We start from the raw sequence: 18,812 nt of genomic DNA, 5'->3' as shown, positions 1-18,812 counted from the left end.
AATTGCCTTTCTCTGACACTGTTATCCATCCTGATGAATGGCTGGGCACGCTTTTACTTTCTCAGCTGTTACAAATGAAAATACATTCGGTCTCTCAAACCACAGCTAATCCCCCTCTCCGGGCCTTGCTCAAGTTCTGGGTTTGCTTGCCTCGCTTTCTTCTCACTCCGAACTCCAGCCTCCTTTGCAGCGCGAAGCACCACACAAGGGTTCAAGGCGCCTCTTTGTCCACGTTCGGGTTCAAGCTTTCCGCCTTCCCAGGCTAAACACACAGTACCTGGGGCCCTCCGCTCTTCTCAATTCCTATTGGGTAAAATCCACGCCTCCCGTCGCACTGGGGGCGGGACGAGGCGCTGGAAGATGACGTCACAACGCCGGGACGGAACTTTCGGTAGCTCTCGGCACTCCCGTGGTTGAGGGTGCTTACTGAGACTGGTCCGTTGGGGAGGCGCCCGCAATGACCATCTGTCAGTTCTTCCTTCAAGGCCGGTGTCGCTTTGGAGAGCGATGCTGGAACAAACATCCCGGCGCCTGGAGTGCGGGTGGCGGACGACAGCAACAGCACTCAGGTGACGTTGTCCTCAGCCCTCCGCCGCCGCTAGCCGGGCTGGGATGGGCCTGACGTGGGGTCCAGCCGGTGGGAAACGGGCGTCCCGCGTGGGGCTCGGCTCAGCGCCCGGCACGCAGTTTCTTTCCGACGTTTTTACCGGCGTACTGGGCGCTCGGTCGGTTTTTGTAGAGCAGACGAAGCCAGGGGCGCGGACCTGGGTACTAAGCCCAACAATGAGTTCTAAATCGGATGTACTGCCCTGTCGGTGGGTGGCAGTGGTTCGGAAATTGGCATAAGTGGAACCAGATACATCCTTGCTTCACTATACCCTTCTGGGTACTCCTTCCCCCTCCCCCCCCCCCCCCCCCCTTGACTCGAATATACTTTTTACTAAATTTGCTTTCCGAGGGAGAGGCTAACATCTGTGGTTAGAGTCAGGGCTCTTTGGGGAAGTCGCGAACTCCTTTGTAAATCTAATGAAAGCTTACAGCCACTCCTCTGACAGTTGTACATGCTCATAAAATTTGGGGTAAAATTGGGAGAATGGGATGCTCGATTAAGAACTCTGGGCTATGAGGGAACGGGTAGAGGACCACGTTGACTGCTCCCTGTACCTAAGTCATTGCCGAAGATTTTGGAATATTTCATTAAACCAATTATGGATGATGTAAAAATCACAGACATGAAACCATAGTACAACACAAGGTTTTAAAGGTCAGATGAAGAGGTTTTATTTTCTTAGAATTAGAACATAGTCCTTAAAGGTATTACCAGATGCTGACCCCTCATGCACTATCCCCTACCCTTTTTTAGGTATATTCATCTGACCTTTCAACCTTGAGTTTCATTGTGGTTTCACACCTGACCCCTCTTCTTGAAGACAGTCTTTTTGCATTACCCACAACAGGTGTCATAAAATATCCCAAACCAAACATTAGGAGTCAGGGTCTCATAAATGTTAATGTACTTCCGTGATCAACAGAATGTAATATTTGACATTCTGTGGAAACTCACTCTAAATGTAGTAATTAGAAAATAAACATTAAATGGATAGATTGATGAAAAAGTTTAATGAAACTCATAAAGTCAACAGTGTATTTAGCTATCTGAAACAAGTGAATGCTTTTGGAATTAATAAATATGAAGGCCAAAAGCTATATTCAAAAGATTAATTGAATTTCTTCAATTGTATCATTCCCCAAAGGAATTTAGAAAAATAAAATACCCTTAATCCCTACTTGAGGGACCTGGTCCAGCAATCTGCTGCCTTTTGCTTTGGTTTTGGTTTTATTAAGGAGTTTTAGAGTTGGGAGGTGAATTTTCATAAAGGAATATATCTCCCATCACTCCACTCTTTTTTTTATCCTCACCCAAGGACTTTTTTGCATTTATCTTCAGATAGAACAGGAGGGAGAAAGGGAGGAAGAGAGAGAAACATTGACGTGAGAGAGACACATCTACTGGTTGCCACCCACACAACCCCAGCCGGGTCTGGGGACAAACTGCAACCAAAGTATGTGCCTTAGCGGGAACCGAACCTGGGACTCTCCGGTCCACTGGCCGACGCTCTAACCACTGAGCCAAACTGACTAGGACATCACTCCACTTTTTAATATATTTAATGGAAAGTGAGAAACAAGATGAATTATCTTGGACCCAAGTAGGAAATGATGAATAATTTAGATAGTTTAACTGGTAAGATTTTTTTTAAATACAGAGACAGAAAGGATAGAGTCCTGTTGGCTCATTTTGATAATTATGAAATATTAGTAATATGCTCATAATAGAGGAACTCAATGCAATTTATTCACATGTAAATCATTTTTATAATCTCCCTGTGAAAGATAGGTGGGCGTGTGTTTTCCTAAAGAGAAGACTGAGTCAAATAGATGTAAGCATCTATTCAAGTCCAGAGGTGACAATGAATATAATATTTCATATTCAACAAACTTTCTAATATATTCCCCATTTTTCAGACTTTATTACTATATAGGGTCCAGTGGGAGAGCAAAGAATGATAAAGACAGCTTTTTATCCTGAAGGAGCTTATGATTTAAGATATACGTCCTCTATCCACTCCACTATCAAGCAATTGTTTACTTAATAAGCCTATGTCAACTGAATTTAGTAATATGTCATTATTTTTCTAGGGATTTACAGTCTTCTCAGTCTTGTTAACCAGAAATGCAATTAGACTATTATGTGATTTGTTGATATTACACTGAACGGCAGTAGATAAGCCGAAAGTGAAGAGTTCTGTCATTTAAAATGAGTGGAAATGTTGAATCTTTGCATAATGTCCACATGTATGTAATAAGACAAAATATAATTAAATTTTTATAGATTTAAAAGATTAATTTCCAGTAAAATTGTTTTATTGTTTATTTCAGGTAGTAACACACGTGGATGGAATGCCACCAACCAGAGATACTCCAGTGTTATCCAACCATCCAGTTTCTCCAAATCTACACCATGGGGGGGTAGCAGAGAGCAAGAAAAGTCATCTTTAGGCTCCTTTAATTCTGGAGATTCAACTAATAGGAACAGGGGGTTTGGATTGTCTCAGAACCCATTTGCTTCTTCACCTAGCTCTGATGCACAGAAAGATGAAAAGAAACTTCTGTAAGTGAAAGCATTCTGAAAAATTATTATTCATTTGCTTATTTTTTAAAAAGCTACCTATTTTATATATATATATTTTTTTTTAATTGAATTTTTAGAGAGAGAGATAGAAATACCAATGTGAGAAACATCAATCAGCTGTCCTGCACGCCCCCTACTGGGGATCCAGCCTGCAACCCCGGGCATGTGCCCTGACCAGGAATCGAATTGAGCCCTCTCAGTCCATGGGACATTGCTCAATCCACTAAGCCACACCAGCCGGGCTATAATATATATTTTAAAAAGAAGTAATACATTATTTTAAAAATCAGAATAAGCAAAAAGAAGAAAAAGCACTCATGATTCTAGTCAGAGATAACTACGACTTTATTTTCACTTAAAAATGTGTCATCTTTCCATATTTGTACAGAGGCTTCTTAGAGTTAATTATGCTTTTCCCACTTTTATATTGATAACACTATATTGTGAATATCTTTCTAAGGTAGTCCTGCTTACGTTTGTTGTAAATTATGAGACCTTTACAAAATATGAGGTAATTTAAAGCAACTTGTGATCTTGGAGGTCACAGAGCATCTCATATTTTTCTTTCTAAAACTTTTACTTCATTTACCTCATTCAAATTGATTTTATTCCTCATTGTAGAGTAAATTCTTTATCATTTCTTGAGAACATTTTTAGTAGAATTTATGACTGGGTGCCAAAACAGTGCCTGGCTATTTGTAACTTTCCTCAGCTCCTGGCTCCCAGGACAAAAATATACTTGTTAGTCTTTTACTTTCCGTAACTAAATTAGAACCAGTGGTAAGCATTTTGAGCCATGTACCATATGTTACTGATTTTTTTTTTTTTTTAAAGAAAAAACAAATGAATCCCTCCTTCCTGTATTTGATGTTATAAAAATCCTAAATTTAATACAGATTGTCTATGGTATCTTATAATTGTATTAATTGTAGTGTTCTAGACAGGGTAGGAAGGGATTTAATTTATAGCCGAATCTATCCACAACTGTGCCAACAAATTTACTGTATAGGTATGGATCTATTTCCCGTTTTGAAAAATGTAAGAATTAGACAAAATGATCTCTAAAGTCCTACCCATTTTTAAAATGCTATACATCTATATTACCTGGTACTTTCTGTCTTTCCCAGTTAAATGATCAATGATGTTTATGATAATGAACAAAAAAGATTAAAGTTGTATTGTGTATTTGATTATGTTTTAGTTCTTTAATATATGTATGGTACAGTAGTTCAGTTAAATGTATTGGTTAATGGTTAAGTATACTGGAAAACCAAAATTATGAACTTCTTTAGTATTATAGTGGTATCTATAACATGAAATACAGTTTATATTTCTTTAAGCTGCTTCAAAGAACACTTGAGAAAATATAATGGAAAAAGTCTAAAATCATATATTTACTACAATTTAAATTTTCAGTCATTGAAAATTATAAATGATAAATTTTAATAAGCAGATGAAAAAGATTCTTTATTTTTTTGTCAGGGAAGAAATTGTGAAAGATATGGAGGTTTGGGAATCATCAGGGCAGTGGATGTTCTCTGCTTATTCACCAATGAAAAAGAAACCTAGTATTTCAGGTAACTGAGAAATTGTATGTTTTTAAAATATGTTTTATAATTTTAATTTTCTAAAACCAAGACCATGTGAAATAAAGAAATAACCACAAACATAGCTACTGTTAGGAGAGTTTGGACATTGTTTAAAGTATCTGGGTATTCCAGCAGAATTTCATGATTCAGAGATTGAGGTTGGAAGGTATAGTTTTTTTCAGATATGTAGTTCTCAGTAAAATCAGGACCCACCATAGTTCCAATCCCATAAGCACAGGCAGAGACTCTGCTTTCTTGATTCCCTATAGGTACAACTTTAGAACCTCTTGGCTGCCAGCAGTGAATAGAAGAGTCATACCCTGCCTGCCATTAAGGCCTTGGCTGTCTGATTCCGTGTTCTCTTTCTTCCCTACCTTTCCTTTCAAGGATAGTTTTTCTTTTTTTTATCTTCACCCGAGGACATTTTTCCATTTTTTGTTCAGATAGAGTGGGAAAGAGAGAGAGAGAAACATCGATGTGAAAGGGACACATCGAGTGGCTGCCTCCTGTACAACCCAACCAGGCCCAGAGACAAACTGCAACCGAGGTACATGCCCTTCACAGGAACCGAACCCAGGTCTCTCTGGACCACAGGCCAACGCTCTAACCACTGAGCAAAATCGGCTAGGGCAAGGATAGCTTTTCTTTATAAAGCATGTGAAGACCTATCCTGGAGATAATGTTTAAAGGTAAGGAACTTTAGCTGGGCTATAAGGATAGCATTTCTATACATACATACCCCTTTCCTTCCCATTATCTATAGTTTCTAAGCCCTTTCTGGGCTGAAACCTATACCACCACACTTCTCTAAACCCACTCTGGGTGGTCCCGGGCTTCTGCCCTATTGAGTAAACAGCAAGTACCCAGCAGATAAGAGCCCCTGCAATCCCTGAGAACTCTGAGAATAGTTCTCTATTCTGTCTCAGCTCTACCTTCTTATTCTCTGTGAGAATTCATGTCTCACCATTCCTTAGTCATTTATTTAATCAATCATTCAACAAATTCTTATTGAATTTTGTGCCAGGCCCTATTCTAAGTGCTGGGGATACAGTGGTGAGCAAGGACAAGATCTCTCGCTTATGAAGCTTATGTCCTTGAGAGAGGGAGACAATAAGAAATGCAAGTAAATATGAGAATTTCAAATGGTGATTCTTTCTGTAAAGAAAATAAAGAAGTATTAAATCTTTTTAAATTAGTTCAGAATTTAACCTAATGCTTAATGAATGCCCTAAAGCAATGGTTCTCAAAATGTGGAATGTAGGGGTACCAGAAAAAATATAGGGTACCCATTAAATTTAAATTTTAGATAAAGAATAATATTTTTAGCATATAAATAGCCCATGTAACATTCGTGACATACTTATACTAAAGAAGTATTTATTGTATGTCTGAAATTCAAATTTAACTGGGCCTCCTGTAGTATTATTTGTAAATTTGGCAACCTTATTCCCGAGACCCTTGTAGGGACTGTATAAATTCAAAGATATTTTCATAATAATACATATTAATTGCCATTTTTACTGTGTTGACATTTGCACAGTTGGGGCAAAAGTACTGATGCAGCCTGGCCAGAGTGGCTCAGTTGGTTGCACCATTATCCTGTGCACCAAAACGTTGCCAGTTCGATTCCTGGTCAGGGCACATACCTGACCTGGATTACAGGTTCAATCCCTGGTTGGGGCATGTATGGAAGGTAACCAATTATGTCTCTCCCTCCTCCCCCCGCCCCCCGCCAAGCATGTCCTTAGGTGAGGCTTTAAAAAAATAAATAAAAGCACGGATGTGTAAATCTCCTTGTATCTTAGTATACATTAAGGCAGAGACAATAAACTGTATTAACAGACTATAATAGTAGTCAATTTAAATTTTTAATGTCATTTTTACTTAAGGATGTCCTTGATGAAATGGTAAAAGTTAGTTTTATTAACTCTTGAGTGCAAATATTTTACTATTCTGTGTGACAAAATGGGCAGCGCACATGAAGTGCTTCTGCCACATCCTAGTGTGGTGGTGTGCTTGAGGGAAAGCACTAGTGTGATCGTTTGACTTGTGAGTTGAACTAGCTACAAAAAAATTTTTTTCCATGGGACAGTTTTTATTTGAAAGAATGACTGAGACCTATGATTATTTAGACTTATGTATTTGGTGACATTTTCTTTAAAAAATAAATAAAGGGAGCCTGTCACTTCAGAGGAAACACTGACAGCGTTTATTGCCCATGGTAAAATTTAAGCTTTCAAGTGAAAAATAGATTAAGGAAAACTGTTTTGTGCTAATGTGAGCTTGATGACTTCTTGATACTCAGTCTCTTCTGATGAGATAGATAGTGACATTAACAAATATGAACATTTTGATATTATAAAATGATCTTTGCTGCCCTGGCCAGTTTGGCTCAGCAGTTAGAGCGTTGGCCTGCGGTCCAGAGAGACCCGGGTTCGGTTCCCGCTAAGGGCATGTACCTCGGTTGCAGTTTGTCCCCGGCCCTGGTTGGGTCGTGTGGGTGGCAGCCACTCGATGTGTCCCTTTCACATCGATGTTTCTTTCTCTCTCTCTCCCTCCCACTCTAGCCGAACAAAATATCAAAAAATGTCCTCGGGTGAGGACTGAAAAAAAAAAAAAAAATGATAATTGCCAATGTTTCGAAGTTCTATATAACTCATTGAACCAATATTTTCCAAAGTATCAATCTATAATATTACAAAATTAAACGTGGCAAAAAAAAAAGACCCTACATGAAGTTAAGCTGAATGGAAGTCCTACAACAAAATTAAAGAAGCCACATCGAGACTGGTAGGAGGGTGGAGGCGCAGACAGGCTGGTCCCACACCCACGTGTGGTGGTTAAAATCAGGAGGGATACCTCAGCTGCAAAGGTCCTCCCTGAGGACTGAGGGGTCCCCATCCCACACCAGGCCACCAGCTCAGGGTTCCAGTGCCAGGAAGAGAAGTCCCCATAACTCTGGCTGTAAGAACCAGTGGGAACTAAGCCTGAGGGAAGCTGAGGCTGCTGGAGTCCCAGGCAGCTCCTCTTAAAGGGCCTGTGCACGGACTTACTCGGACTTGCTCCCCTCTCAGCTCCAGTGTAGGGGAGGCTGCTCGAAAGGCACCAGAGACATGGGAAAGAACTGAGTTGTTTGGCATGGGGCAAGGATTGGAGAAGCAGCTTTCTCCTGGACAGATGTGCTGGTGGAGATCATTGTTCCTTTGGTGAGCTCTCCCCCCAGGAGGCCAGCAAACAGGTGCCATATCTGGGACTCTAGAAACCTGGCTCACACTGCCCCACCCTGATGATTCCCTGATTGCCTGAGGCCATGCCCCACCCAGCTTTCAGGCCCACCCAAGCTGTTCCCAGTGGCTTTACCATAGGATTGGCCTGTCTTGGCTCCTGTTTCAGATTTTCCTAAATGCTCTAAAAAAAAGCAGCATCTGGCCTCAGCAATACTGCTCACTAAGTGGCCCCAGGCCCAGCACTAGGAGCAGCCTGTCTTGGTTCACAACTTGGCTTTGCCTGGGCACCTCCAAGCCCAGCATAAGAAGCAGCCATCTGCAGACCACTTTGTAGTTTATGCCTAGTGGCCTGGGTAGAATACAGGCTATGGCTGACCTTGCCCCAGAGCCAGCACACCCAGTGGACAGCTTCAGAACACAGCGAAACACCACCACCCAACCACCTCCACAAGTGACACACTCAAGGAATGGACTCAGTGGGTACCAGAGCCCTGCTAAAGTAAGTCGTGCTCTGTGTGGTGGACCCCTGCACAGCTGATCCTCCAAGGTAGTCAGAAGTTAGTGGCTAGTGGGCACAGCCAGTCCTTGCAGTTGATCAGCCTGAGTAAAACCCTCCCATTCACGTGTCAACAGCAATCAAGACTCAATTACAACAGAAGGGTGTAAAGTCCACACAAAGGGTGCACCTTGAGGGCCCAGATGGGTGACCAGGAAGGCTGTGCCTCTGGACCCTATGGGACACCTACTACTATAGGCTACCCTAGGAAGCCCAGAAGACATAGCAATCTACCTAATACGTAGAAACAAACAGGGAGGCAGCCAAATGAGGAGACAAAGAAACATGCCGCAAATGAAAGAACAGAACAAAACTCCAGGAAAAGAACTAAACAAAATGGAGATAAGTAATCTAACAGATGCAGAGTTCAAAACACTGCTTATAAGGATGCTCAGTGAACTTAGTGAGGGCCTCAAGAGCATAAAAAAGGACCAGTCAGAATGAAGGAGGCACTAACTGAAATAAAGAATAATTTATAGAGATTCTTTAAAGAATAATTTACAGTAGAGTAGGTAAAGCCAAGAAGCAAACCATTGTTATGGAATATAAGGAAGCAAAAAACACCCAATCAGAACAACAAAAAGAAAAAAGAATCCCAAAAAATAAGGATAGTGTAAGGAGCCTCTGGGACAACTTCAAGCATACCAGCATTCGCATCATGGGAGTGCCAGAAGGACAAGAGAGAGAGCTAGAAATTGAAAACCTATTTGAAAAAATAATGACAGAAGACTTCCCTAACTTGGTGAAGGAAACAGACATACAAGTCCAGGACGCACAGAGAGTCCCAAACAAGATGAATCCCAAGAGGCCCACACAAAGACACATCATAATCAAAATGCAAAAGGTTCGCCCTGGCCGGTTTGGCTCATTGGTTAGAGCGTCAGACTGCAGTCCGGAGAGACCTGGGTTTGTTTCCTGCTAGGGGCATGTACCTTGGTTGCAGTTTGTCCCCGGCCTTGGTTGGGTCATGTGGGTGGCAGCCACTCAATGTGTCCCTTTCGCATCAGTCTCTCTCTTTCTCTCTCTCTCTCTCTCTCTCCCCTTCTCCCACTCTATCTGAACAAAAAGCGGAAAAATGTCCTCGGGTAAGGATAAAAAAAAAAAATGCAAAAGGTTCAAGACAGAGAATCTTAAAAGCGGCAAGAGAAAAGCAGTTAGTTACCTACAAGGGAGCTCCCATTAGACTGTCAGTTGATTTCTGAAAAGAAACTTTGTAGGCCAGAAGGGAGTGGCAAGAAATATTCAGAGTGATGAAAAGCAAGAACCTACAACCAAGATTACTCTATCCTGCAAAGCTGTCATTTAGAATTGATGGACATATAAAGAGTTTCCCAGGCAAGAAAAAGCTAAAGGGGTTCATCACCACCAAACCAGTATTATATGAAATGTTGAAGGGACTTTTTGAAGAAAACAGATCAAAATATGAGCAATAAAATGGCAATAAATATGTATCTATCGACAATTGAATCTACAAACAAATGAACAAGCAGAACAGAAACAGACTCATAGATACACAGAACATTTTGTTGGTTGCCAGATGGGAGGGGGGTTCAGGGAATGGGTGAAGAAGATAAAGGAATTAAGAAGTGCAAATTGGTTGTCAGACTGATGAATCTCAAAGGGAAGGGGAGGGACGATGGGAAGAGATAAACCAAAGACCTTCTATGCATATATGCATAACCAATGGACATAGACAATAGTGTGAGGAAAGGCAGGAGGGGGCAGGAGCAGTGAGGAGGGGGTAAATAGGGGGAAAGGGAGGAACATCTGTAATACATTCATCAATAAAAATAAATTTACAAAAAATAAAGTAAAATTATACATGACTGAATAATTCATTTTAAGTTCAAGATAAACCAGTGGATTTAATATAATAGTACAAAATGTTTTAGATATATTGCAGCTAACCTTTTAGAAACTACCACCTGTCAAGGTTTGGTGTAATATCAAAGAATAATATTCACAATTATCTTAAACAGCCATTAAAGTCATCCTTTCCTAACTACATGTTTGTTCAAGAACAAGTTTTGTTCATACACTGCTACCAGGCAATATATTGCAACAGATTGAATGCATCTAATTATTTCCTGAGGTTAAATCTTAGAAATACTATTAAGGTCAGAAGGTGTGAACATTTCTAGGGCAATTGATGCTTATTGACAATTTTTCTCCCAGAAAAGTTGTACATTTTAAATTCTGTTTTTGGCATTTTAGGAGAAGGTCCACTTCACCACATTCTTTTGTGTTTTATTTTTTTTATTTATTTTTTTATTTGTTTTTCCTTTATTGATTTTTAGAGAGAGAGGAAGTGAAAGGGAGAGAGAGAAACATTGATGAGAGAGAACATCGATTGGCTGCCTCCCACATGCCCCACACTGAGGGTAAGGCCCACAATCTGGGCATGTGTCCTGGCCGGGAGTCGAACTGGTGACCTCTTGATGCATGGGTCGATGCTCAACCAACTGAGCCACACTGGCAGGGGTGCCACAGACACATCAACTGGCTGCCACCCACACGACCCCAACCCGGACCAGGGATAAATTGCAACCTAGGTACGTGCCCTTAGCAGGAACCAAACCTGGGACTCTCAGGTCTGTAGGCCAACACTCTAACCGCTGAGCCAAACCAGCCAGGGTTCAATTGAACTTTTTAATTTCATTTATTTACTGGCTATTTGAATTTTTGTGAATTACCTGTTTATTATATTTGCTCATATTAACTTATTTTTCTTATTGATTTGTAAGAACTATTTGTATGTTAAAAGTATTCTACTGACATGTTACAATTATAGCTTTCTCAGCTTATCATTTGTCTTTTAATTTTGCTTATTATAGTTTCTGATATGCAGAATATTTTTTAGATAGAAGTTTAAATGTATATTAGTCAACTTTCTTTTTTTCTTCTTTTTGTTATTCCTTTCTTTCTGTTTATCTTTAGAAAAAAATTCTCCCTTCAAAGATCAAATAACCAACTACATTTATTCTAATTTTATACTTTGTTAAACATGAAAGAGTAGGGTTTTTTTTTTTTCTTCCTTATAGTTATGAAAAAAATTTAATGATCAACATTAGCATATTTCCTTGTTTAGCACCTCTAGATTTACTATCCTGTCAAAAGTATTGGCATTTGTTTTAAAGATTCCAATTGATTCCTCACTTCAGGTTTTACAGACATTTCACCAGAGGAGTTGAGGCTTGAATACCATAACTTCTTAACCAGCAATAACTTACAGAGTTATGTAAGTTTGTTTCCTATTCATCTACCTCAGTAACAGATTAGCTGTTAATTACTGTCTTTTCTGTTTGTAGTCAAGGCTTGCTTGACAACGTGGGTGAGGTCTACATTTTTTTTTTTTTGAGAAAAGGCTATTTTTGTTTGTTTGTTTGTTTGTTTTGTTTTTTGTTTTTGGTATGTGCCCCTAGCGGGAACCGGACCTGGGACTCTCTGGTTTTCAGGCCAGTGCTTCAACCGCTGAGCCAAACTGGGCAGGGCAAGAAAAGGCTATTTTTATTTTCTAAATTACTTCCTTTGAAATTGATTGGTTATCTAAAATGGTGATAATATATTGACTGTGGTAACTAGGAATGTCATTATTTTATTACAAGTTATCCAACAACCAGTCCCAGAAATCACACCCTTTCATCATTTGACAGACATTTATAGAGCATCTCTTAGGTGCCGACACTGTGATGAATGATAGAAAGGTAAAGTGAAATAAAGCAGTCTGTTATATAGATTAATATTCTTAAATATCAAATATCAAAAAATAAAAAAGCTGGGCCTGAATAAGTTTGGTGCTAAGTGAAATGACATAAACTCTGTATTTTTTAGTCTACAGTCATGATCATGCGTTTTTTTGTTTGTTTGTTTGAACCTCACCTGAGGATATTTTTCCATTGATTCATTTTAGATAGATTTGGGGGGGGGGGGGGAGAAAGAGAGAGAAACATCAATGTGAGAGAGACACATTGACCAGCTGCCTCTCACAACCCTGACTGGGGCTGCAACCCAGATACTTGCCCTTGACCAAGAACCGAAGCCATGATTTTTCGGTCAGCAAGCCGAGGCTCTAACCACGGAACAAACTGGCCAGGGCTGATCATGTATTTTAACTAGTACACATGCTTGCCTCCCATCCAAATACAACTAACTCTATGCTGCCAGGTATTTGTGATTCTTAACCTGGTTATACAAGGAATTGAAGACCAGGGAGAGGGGACTGCAGCTAGAATATCTTTGGCAAATAGGGGCTGGTCGATGCAAATTTTACAAGTTATGAGCCATAAAAATGTTTCATAAACTTTTTGTGATTTTGACCAAGACGTGAAGTTGCCATTTGAGAGATTAATTTAAACACTGGATATTGACTCATTATTTCTCTCTCTTCTCTCTTCAGCTAAATTCTGTCCAACAGTTAATAAATCAGTGGAGGAACAGAGTAAATGAGCTGAAAAGTCTAGATACATCAACTAAAATAGCTTTGGTGAGTACTGGAGAGTTTGCTACATGGAAGCAAACTTTATCTATTGCTTTTCTGCAGAGAATTTTACTTTCGATTTGGAAAGCAAAGTTCAAATTCTTTATCAGAATTATAATACACACATTAGTAGTAATAGTAGTATTTTGGTTAATCCTCACCAGAGGATATTTATTCCATTAATTTTTAGAAAGAGTAGAAGAGAGGGAGGGAGGAGACAGAAATATCAGTGTGAGAGAGACGTCAATGGTTGCCTCCCACACCCACCCCAAACAGGGCCAGTGACTGTACCTGCAGTCCAGGTATGTGCCCTTGACCAAGAATTGAGATCCTTTTGTGCCCAAGCCAACACTCTAACCACTGAACCATACCATCCAGGGCTAATTGTGCTTTTTAAAAACTATTTTTAGGGTAAAGTTTTAAACTTTGGTAGTTCTAATTTTGAAATTGGACAATATTACATAAATTTCAATATTTCAGGTTATCAGCCTTTGAAAAGAAATTGCTTTGAAAAATGATATGAATGCACATTTAGACTAATGTATACTTTTGTGACTGAAGGATATTTACCATATATTCCTTGTCTTATGCAGAAACACCTTTAGGAGTTATTTTATACCCACTTGTCTCCAATGATACATTATCCTTACTGAAGGGTAGTCATTTCCTCTGTCGATAAAGTTATGATTTCTCTATCCCATAAAAAGTTCTTAGGAGCCTTATTTGCTTTTTAATTTTTTTAACTTATTGATTTTAGAGATAGAAAGGAAGGGAGAAAGAGAAGCAGAGAGAGAGTGAGAAAGAGAGAAACATCAATTTGTTTTCCCACTTATTTGTGTATTCATTGATTGATTCTTTTTTTTTAATCCTTACCCAAGAATATTTTTCCATTTATCTTCAGATAGAGTGGGAGGGAGGGAGGGAGAGAGAAACATTAATGTGAGAGGGACACATTGCCCAGTTGCCTCCCACACAACCCAACCAGGGCTGGGGACAAACAGCAACCAAGGTACATGCCCTTGACTGGAATCAAACCCGCAACTTTTTGGTCTGCAGGCTGACACTCTAACTGCTGAGCCAAATCAGCTAGAGCCGTTGGTTGATTCTTGTATGTGCTCTGATGGGATCAAACCCACAACCTTGGTGTATCGAGACAATGCTCTAACCAACTGAGCTACCCAGCCACGGCTTAAGAACCTTATTTTAAAATGAAATATTTATCTTTAGAATTTAATATTTCCAGTTTTCCAGGTGGTTTGTGTTTCTACTTTCTGAAAAACAATATGAGAGTAGTAGCTGCCTAAACTTAGTGAATGACTGTATGACAGTCCCAACACCTCATCCTTTCTTAACTCTGTGCGTCCTAAATAACTAGACTCTTGTGCAAGCTAATTTCTTCCACCTTTCAGTTATTATAATGCCATTTGAATGTAGTAGGACTTCTTGAAAGCATTTTATCCATGGGTGAGAGGTAGTCCACCTACCGTTCTGAGAGCTGATGTAGAAGGGACAACTGAGTCCGAAGAATTACAGAACTTCCTTCAGGGTTGGAAGTTTCCTGCTTTCTGCCAGCTTTCTAGAGCTCCTCTGTAGGAGAGGGTCTTGGACAGTCCACTCACAATGGCTTAGCATGTATCAGTAATTCATTCTTTATTCTTTTAATCTGTTGTATGAGTATAATTTGTTAATTCATTTACCTGTTAATGAATATCACAGTAAGGGAGAGAAGCTAGACCCAAAAAAAAAGAGTACATACTAATGATTCCATTCATATGAAATTCCAGAAAAGACAAACCTCATCTATAGTGATAGAAAGCAGATGGGTGGTTTCTTGGGGCCAGGAGTTGGGAGAGGATTGAAAGGGACACAAGGAAACTTCTAGGGGTGATGGAAATGTTCTAAATCTTGATAGTGGTGGTGGTTATAAGCTTGTCAAAACTCATTGAAGTTTATATATACATATATTTGATATATAGACATAAAATGGATGCATTTTATTGTATGTAAATTATACCTTAATAAAGTTTATTTTTTAAATATGCTATTGGGGCTTCCTAATGAGAGAAATCATATCTGTTGGGTTCATTAGGAAATGACAGGCTTTTTGGGAAGGGGTAAGTAAAAAGTTTCTTGAAAGAGAGATTAAGATTTCAGTAAGCAGAGACGAAAGACATTTCTAGAGCAGGAAATAGCAAGAGCATAAAGTATTTGCGGGCAGTGGGAAGTGTTTAATAGGTTTCAGTGGTAAGTTTTAATAGTGTCATTGTGAATGAACTTCAGTTCAAGTACTAGAGTAAGTAAACTGAGTGCCCTCTAAAGGTCCCATACCTAATATCTAGGTTTCTTGAGAAATGCAGATCAGCCTATATACAATGAAATGTATTATTAAAAAGTATTTTTCCACCCTAAGAAGCCTGAAACACCAATCAGAAAGACTATATATACCCCCATTTTTATAGCAGCACTATTTACAATAGCTACGATCTGGGAACAGCTCAAGTGTCCATCAGTAGACGAATGGATAAAAAAGTTGTGGTACATATACCCAATGGAGTACTATGCAGCTTTAAGAAAGAAAGATCTCTTATCCTTTGAGACGACATGTAGGGTCCTGGAAAGTATTATCCTCAGTGAAACAAGCCAAGCAGAGAGACAAATATCACATGATCTCACTTATCTGTGGAATATAATGAACATAACAGTCTGAGGAATTGGGTAGACCCAGAGATGTGGAAGTAGGGTACAGACTAACAACCCTCAGAAGAGGCGGTGGTGGGGGGAGGGAAGAGATAAACCACAGAACTTATATGCATGTACGCATAACCGATGGACACACAACAAAGCCAGGTATGGGTTGGGGGGGATGGAGAGGAGGGTGTCAATGGGGAAAAAAAGGAGAAACATCTGTAACAAAAATAAATTAATCAAAAAAAATTTTTTAAGTATTTTTCTGATTTTAATCTGTGTTTTTTGAAGAAATTTAGAAAATATTTAAAAGCATAAATAAAAGTAAAACCACAATTCATCATCCAATTACTCTTCATTTTTTAGGTTGGTTTATTTTTTTCTATACATATTCATATTGTGGGCATTTTTCTATGTTAAACATTTAACTTTACATTTTTAAGTGCATATTTTAAAAATTAAATTTGGCTCTAACATATATAGAAAAGGTACTTGAGAATTATTTATCAAATACTTTATTATTTGTCCTTTTTTTATAGCTCTTTGATGTAAAAGATGGAATAAATCAAGCAGCACCTACATTTGGATTTGGCAGCAGGCAAACAGTAACATTTGGGTCACCAGGTAAGTGATAAATGCAGGATGGCACTGATTTTGGAAAATAGGACTTTATAGGTTTCAAATCATAAAGCCTGAAGGTATGTTAAGTACCATTTTAACTTATCCTTGCAAATGTTACCACCTTCCATAAGAGTTTGGCTCATCAAGCATTAGTGAAAGGGGGCCAGAATGGGCTGGATTGGTCTTTGAAAGACCCTGTGGCTCACGCAGGCTTTAGAAGTATATTTTAGGAATGGTTTTTTTCAAGACGTTCATAGTTTACGGTAGCAGCACCCCTGAGGCCTGCCTTGTCACTTGTATAACAGCATAGTATCATCCTCAAGCAACAGCTCTAGTGAATGGGAGTGGGGCAAGCTGAAAGCGAAAGTGCACTCAGTAATCCCTGAGGGCTCTGGATGCTGCCTCCTTGAGTAAATCGCAGTGCAAATGAGATCATTGTCGCAGAAAGACAGAACAGCGGGGTTCAGTGGGTTTGTTCTACTTCTCATTTTTACTTTTCTCTTCTCCCTTCCAGTAATCTTTCTTCACAACATCCAAGCATGGCAGGAATAAGGGAGAAATGGGAAGAGGTTGGGTGGTAACATGGCTACATTTTCTGATTATAATAGATTTTTTTTTTTCTTTTTCTGGTTTATTTGTAGGTTTCCCAGTAAATAACAGCAGGAATGATAACGTTCAAAATTTTAGTTTTAAAACAAGCTCTGGTTTTGCTCCTGCCTCTTCCACAAGCCCTTCTGGATTCGGGAATACTCCAGTATTTGGAGCTGTTTCCTCTACCAGTCCTTCTGTCACTGCTTCTACTCCAGCTCCTGGATTTGGGAAACCCCAAGTCACATCTGCCGCTTCATTTTCATTTAAAGCCCCTGCAACTTCAGGATTTGGCTCAGCCGGGTTTTCGGGATTCCCGGCTCCCGCGGCAGCAGGCCCTGTTGGAGCTCCGGTGGCCCCAGCCTTTGGAAGCAGCAGTTCTGGGGCCAGCTTCGGTAGTCCAGGCCCACATCCTCACACTCCTTTCTCCAAGTCATTTGGCGACACTTGTGGAAGTAGCAGCGCATCCACTTCTGCCTCCGTCTCAAATGGCAGCATGACAGCAGGTAATGAATTATTCACACCCAAGCATCAACTAACAGCAGAAGAACTGGAGCAGTTTCAGTCCAAGACATTTACTCTGGGGAAAATTCCACTGAAGCCACCGCCCATGGAACTTCTGAATATTTGAAAGGACAATTTTAAACACAGAAAAGAATGACTTTTAAATTGTTTTGAGTGGTTCTATAAAAGAGTAGATACACACATGTATGTATATACATATTTATTTATAAGGAATATATAGCTTTCAATGACAACTCTAGGGGTTTGAAATGGAACATATTTTTCTTGAGCTTAACTATTTAATAAAACATAATATTCAGCAAGAGATTTTGTTTTACTCTAATTATGAATGGAACTGAAAAAACTGTCAGTGTGTGCTGAATAAAGTACTTTTCTCATTCTACATCATTTCACTATCTTAACCTTTAAAGTTTTACCTTTGAAGATTTTAAGAAGGAGATACCTTGTAGAGCCATTAGGGGGGAAATGCTTAAATATTTAGCCTACTTACTGAATAAACATCAGTAGCATGACTTTCCTTCATGCAAAAGAAGATTCTCTTAAAGAGAAATAACAGCTTTTAAAGAGTGAAAACTTTTATTTTTAGGACATAGGCATTTTTGCCTCATAATTTTGTTCCCCCCTCAATTTTGGCTATCTCATGGAATACCATTTGAGTTTTCTTCAGCAATTTTAGGCTAATTTTATCTTAGTCTAATTTTTATATAATTCTACTTACTCCTTACATTATCCCATCAAATGGTTGGATTGTAAGAGGAATAGAAATTGTGATCATGTGAATAAATAGTGTATGTAGAGGGGTCAGGATTCTAGCTCTCTCTCGAGCTTATATTAGCATTCTCACATGCTTGGGTCTCCCGTTGTCCTCAGATTGAGGGATAACATCTTCAGATCTTACATACAGTTGATCCAAGAAACCAAAGACCTGGCATGAGTTGAGGCACATATCAGAGCTCTGTGCTCCTTTCTCAAGCCTCAAAAATGACACAGCTAGCATTGCAAGAACAGTTACCTAACAAAGATCTAGCGTTGAGCTGATTTTTTTCTTCAAATAATCAAACACAGTTTATTTTAGAACTAAATAGGACAAACTGGACACAAGTTTTATTCTAAACTTCCCCAAAAGACTTTTTCTCCCCAAGCTCCATGTTACGGATTTTAACAGTCCCATCAGTGGTTTTCAGAATATTCATAAAGGATGTACAAAGTGTCATTTGGTTAAGGAATCATGTTTGAAAAGAACAATCTGTGCTTTAGAACAATTATTAAAATACATTTATTATGCTCCCCACTAGTCAACTAAAATTTTCTTCTAAAAATAATTTAGAGCAAGAAAATCATTTACTTTATA

The 18,812-nt window shown here is 39.2% G+C and overlaps 1 protein-coding gene across 1 annotated transcript; it reads left to right on the top strand.

Moving 5' to 3' along the window:
* Positions 1-391: 391 nt before the first annotated feature.
* On the top strand, positions 392-17,755 carry NUP42 (nucleoporin 42). The gene is made up of 7 exons (XM_036246924.1): positions 392-569; positions 2,941-3,172; positions 4,676-4,770; positions 11,727-11,803; positions 12,962-13,048; positions 16,267-16,351; positions 16,990-17,755. Exons 1-7 carry the CDS (start codon positions 458-460, stop codon positions 17,565-17,567), a joined length of 1,266 nt encoding a protein of 421 aa, XP_036102817.1. The 5' UTR covers positions 392-457; the 3' UTR covers positions 17,568-17,755.
* Positions 17,756-18,812: the final 1,057 nt, after the last annotated feature.

Source organism: Molossus molossus, unplaced genomic scaffold (assembly GCF_014108415.1).
Source record: "Molossus molossus isolate mMolMol1 unplaced genomic scaffold, mMolMol1.p scaffold_m16_p_7, whole genome shotgun sequence".
Taxonomy (NCBI): domain Eukaryota; kingdom Metazoa; phylum Chordata; class Mammalia; order Chiroptera; family Molossidae; genus Molossus; species Molossus molossus.
The sequence above is the reverse complement of the archived record's forward strand: the minus strand, read 5'-3'. Positions and strand labels throughout refer to the sequence as shown.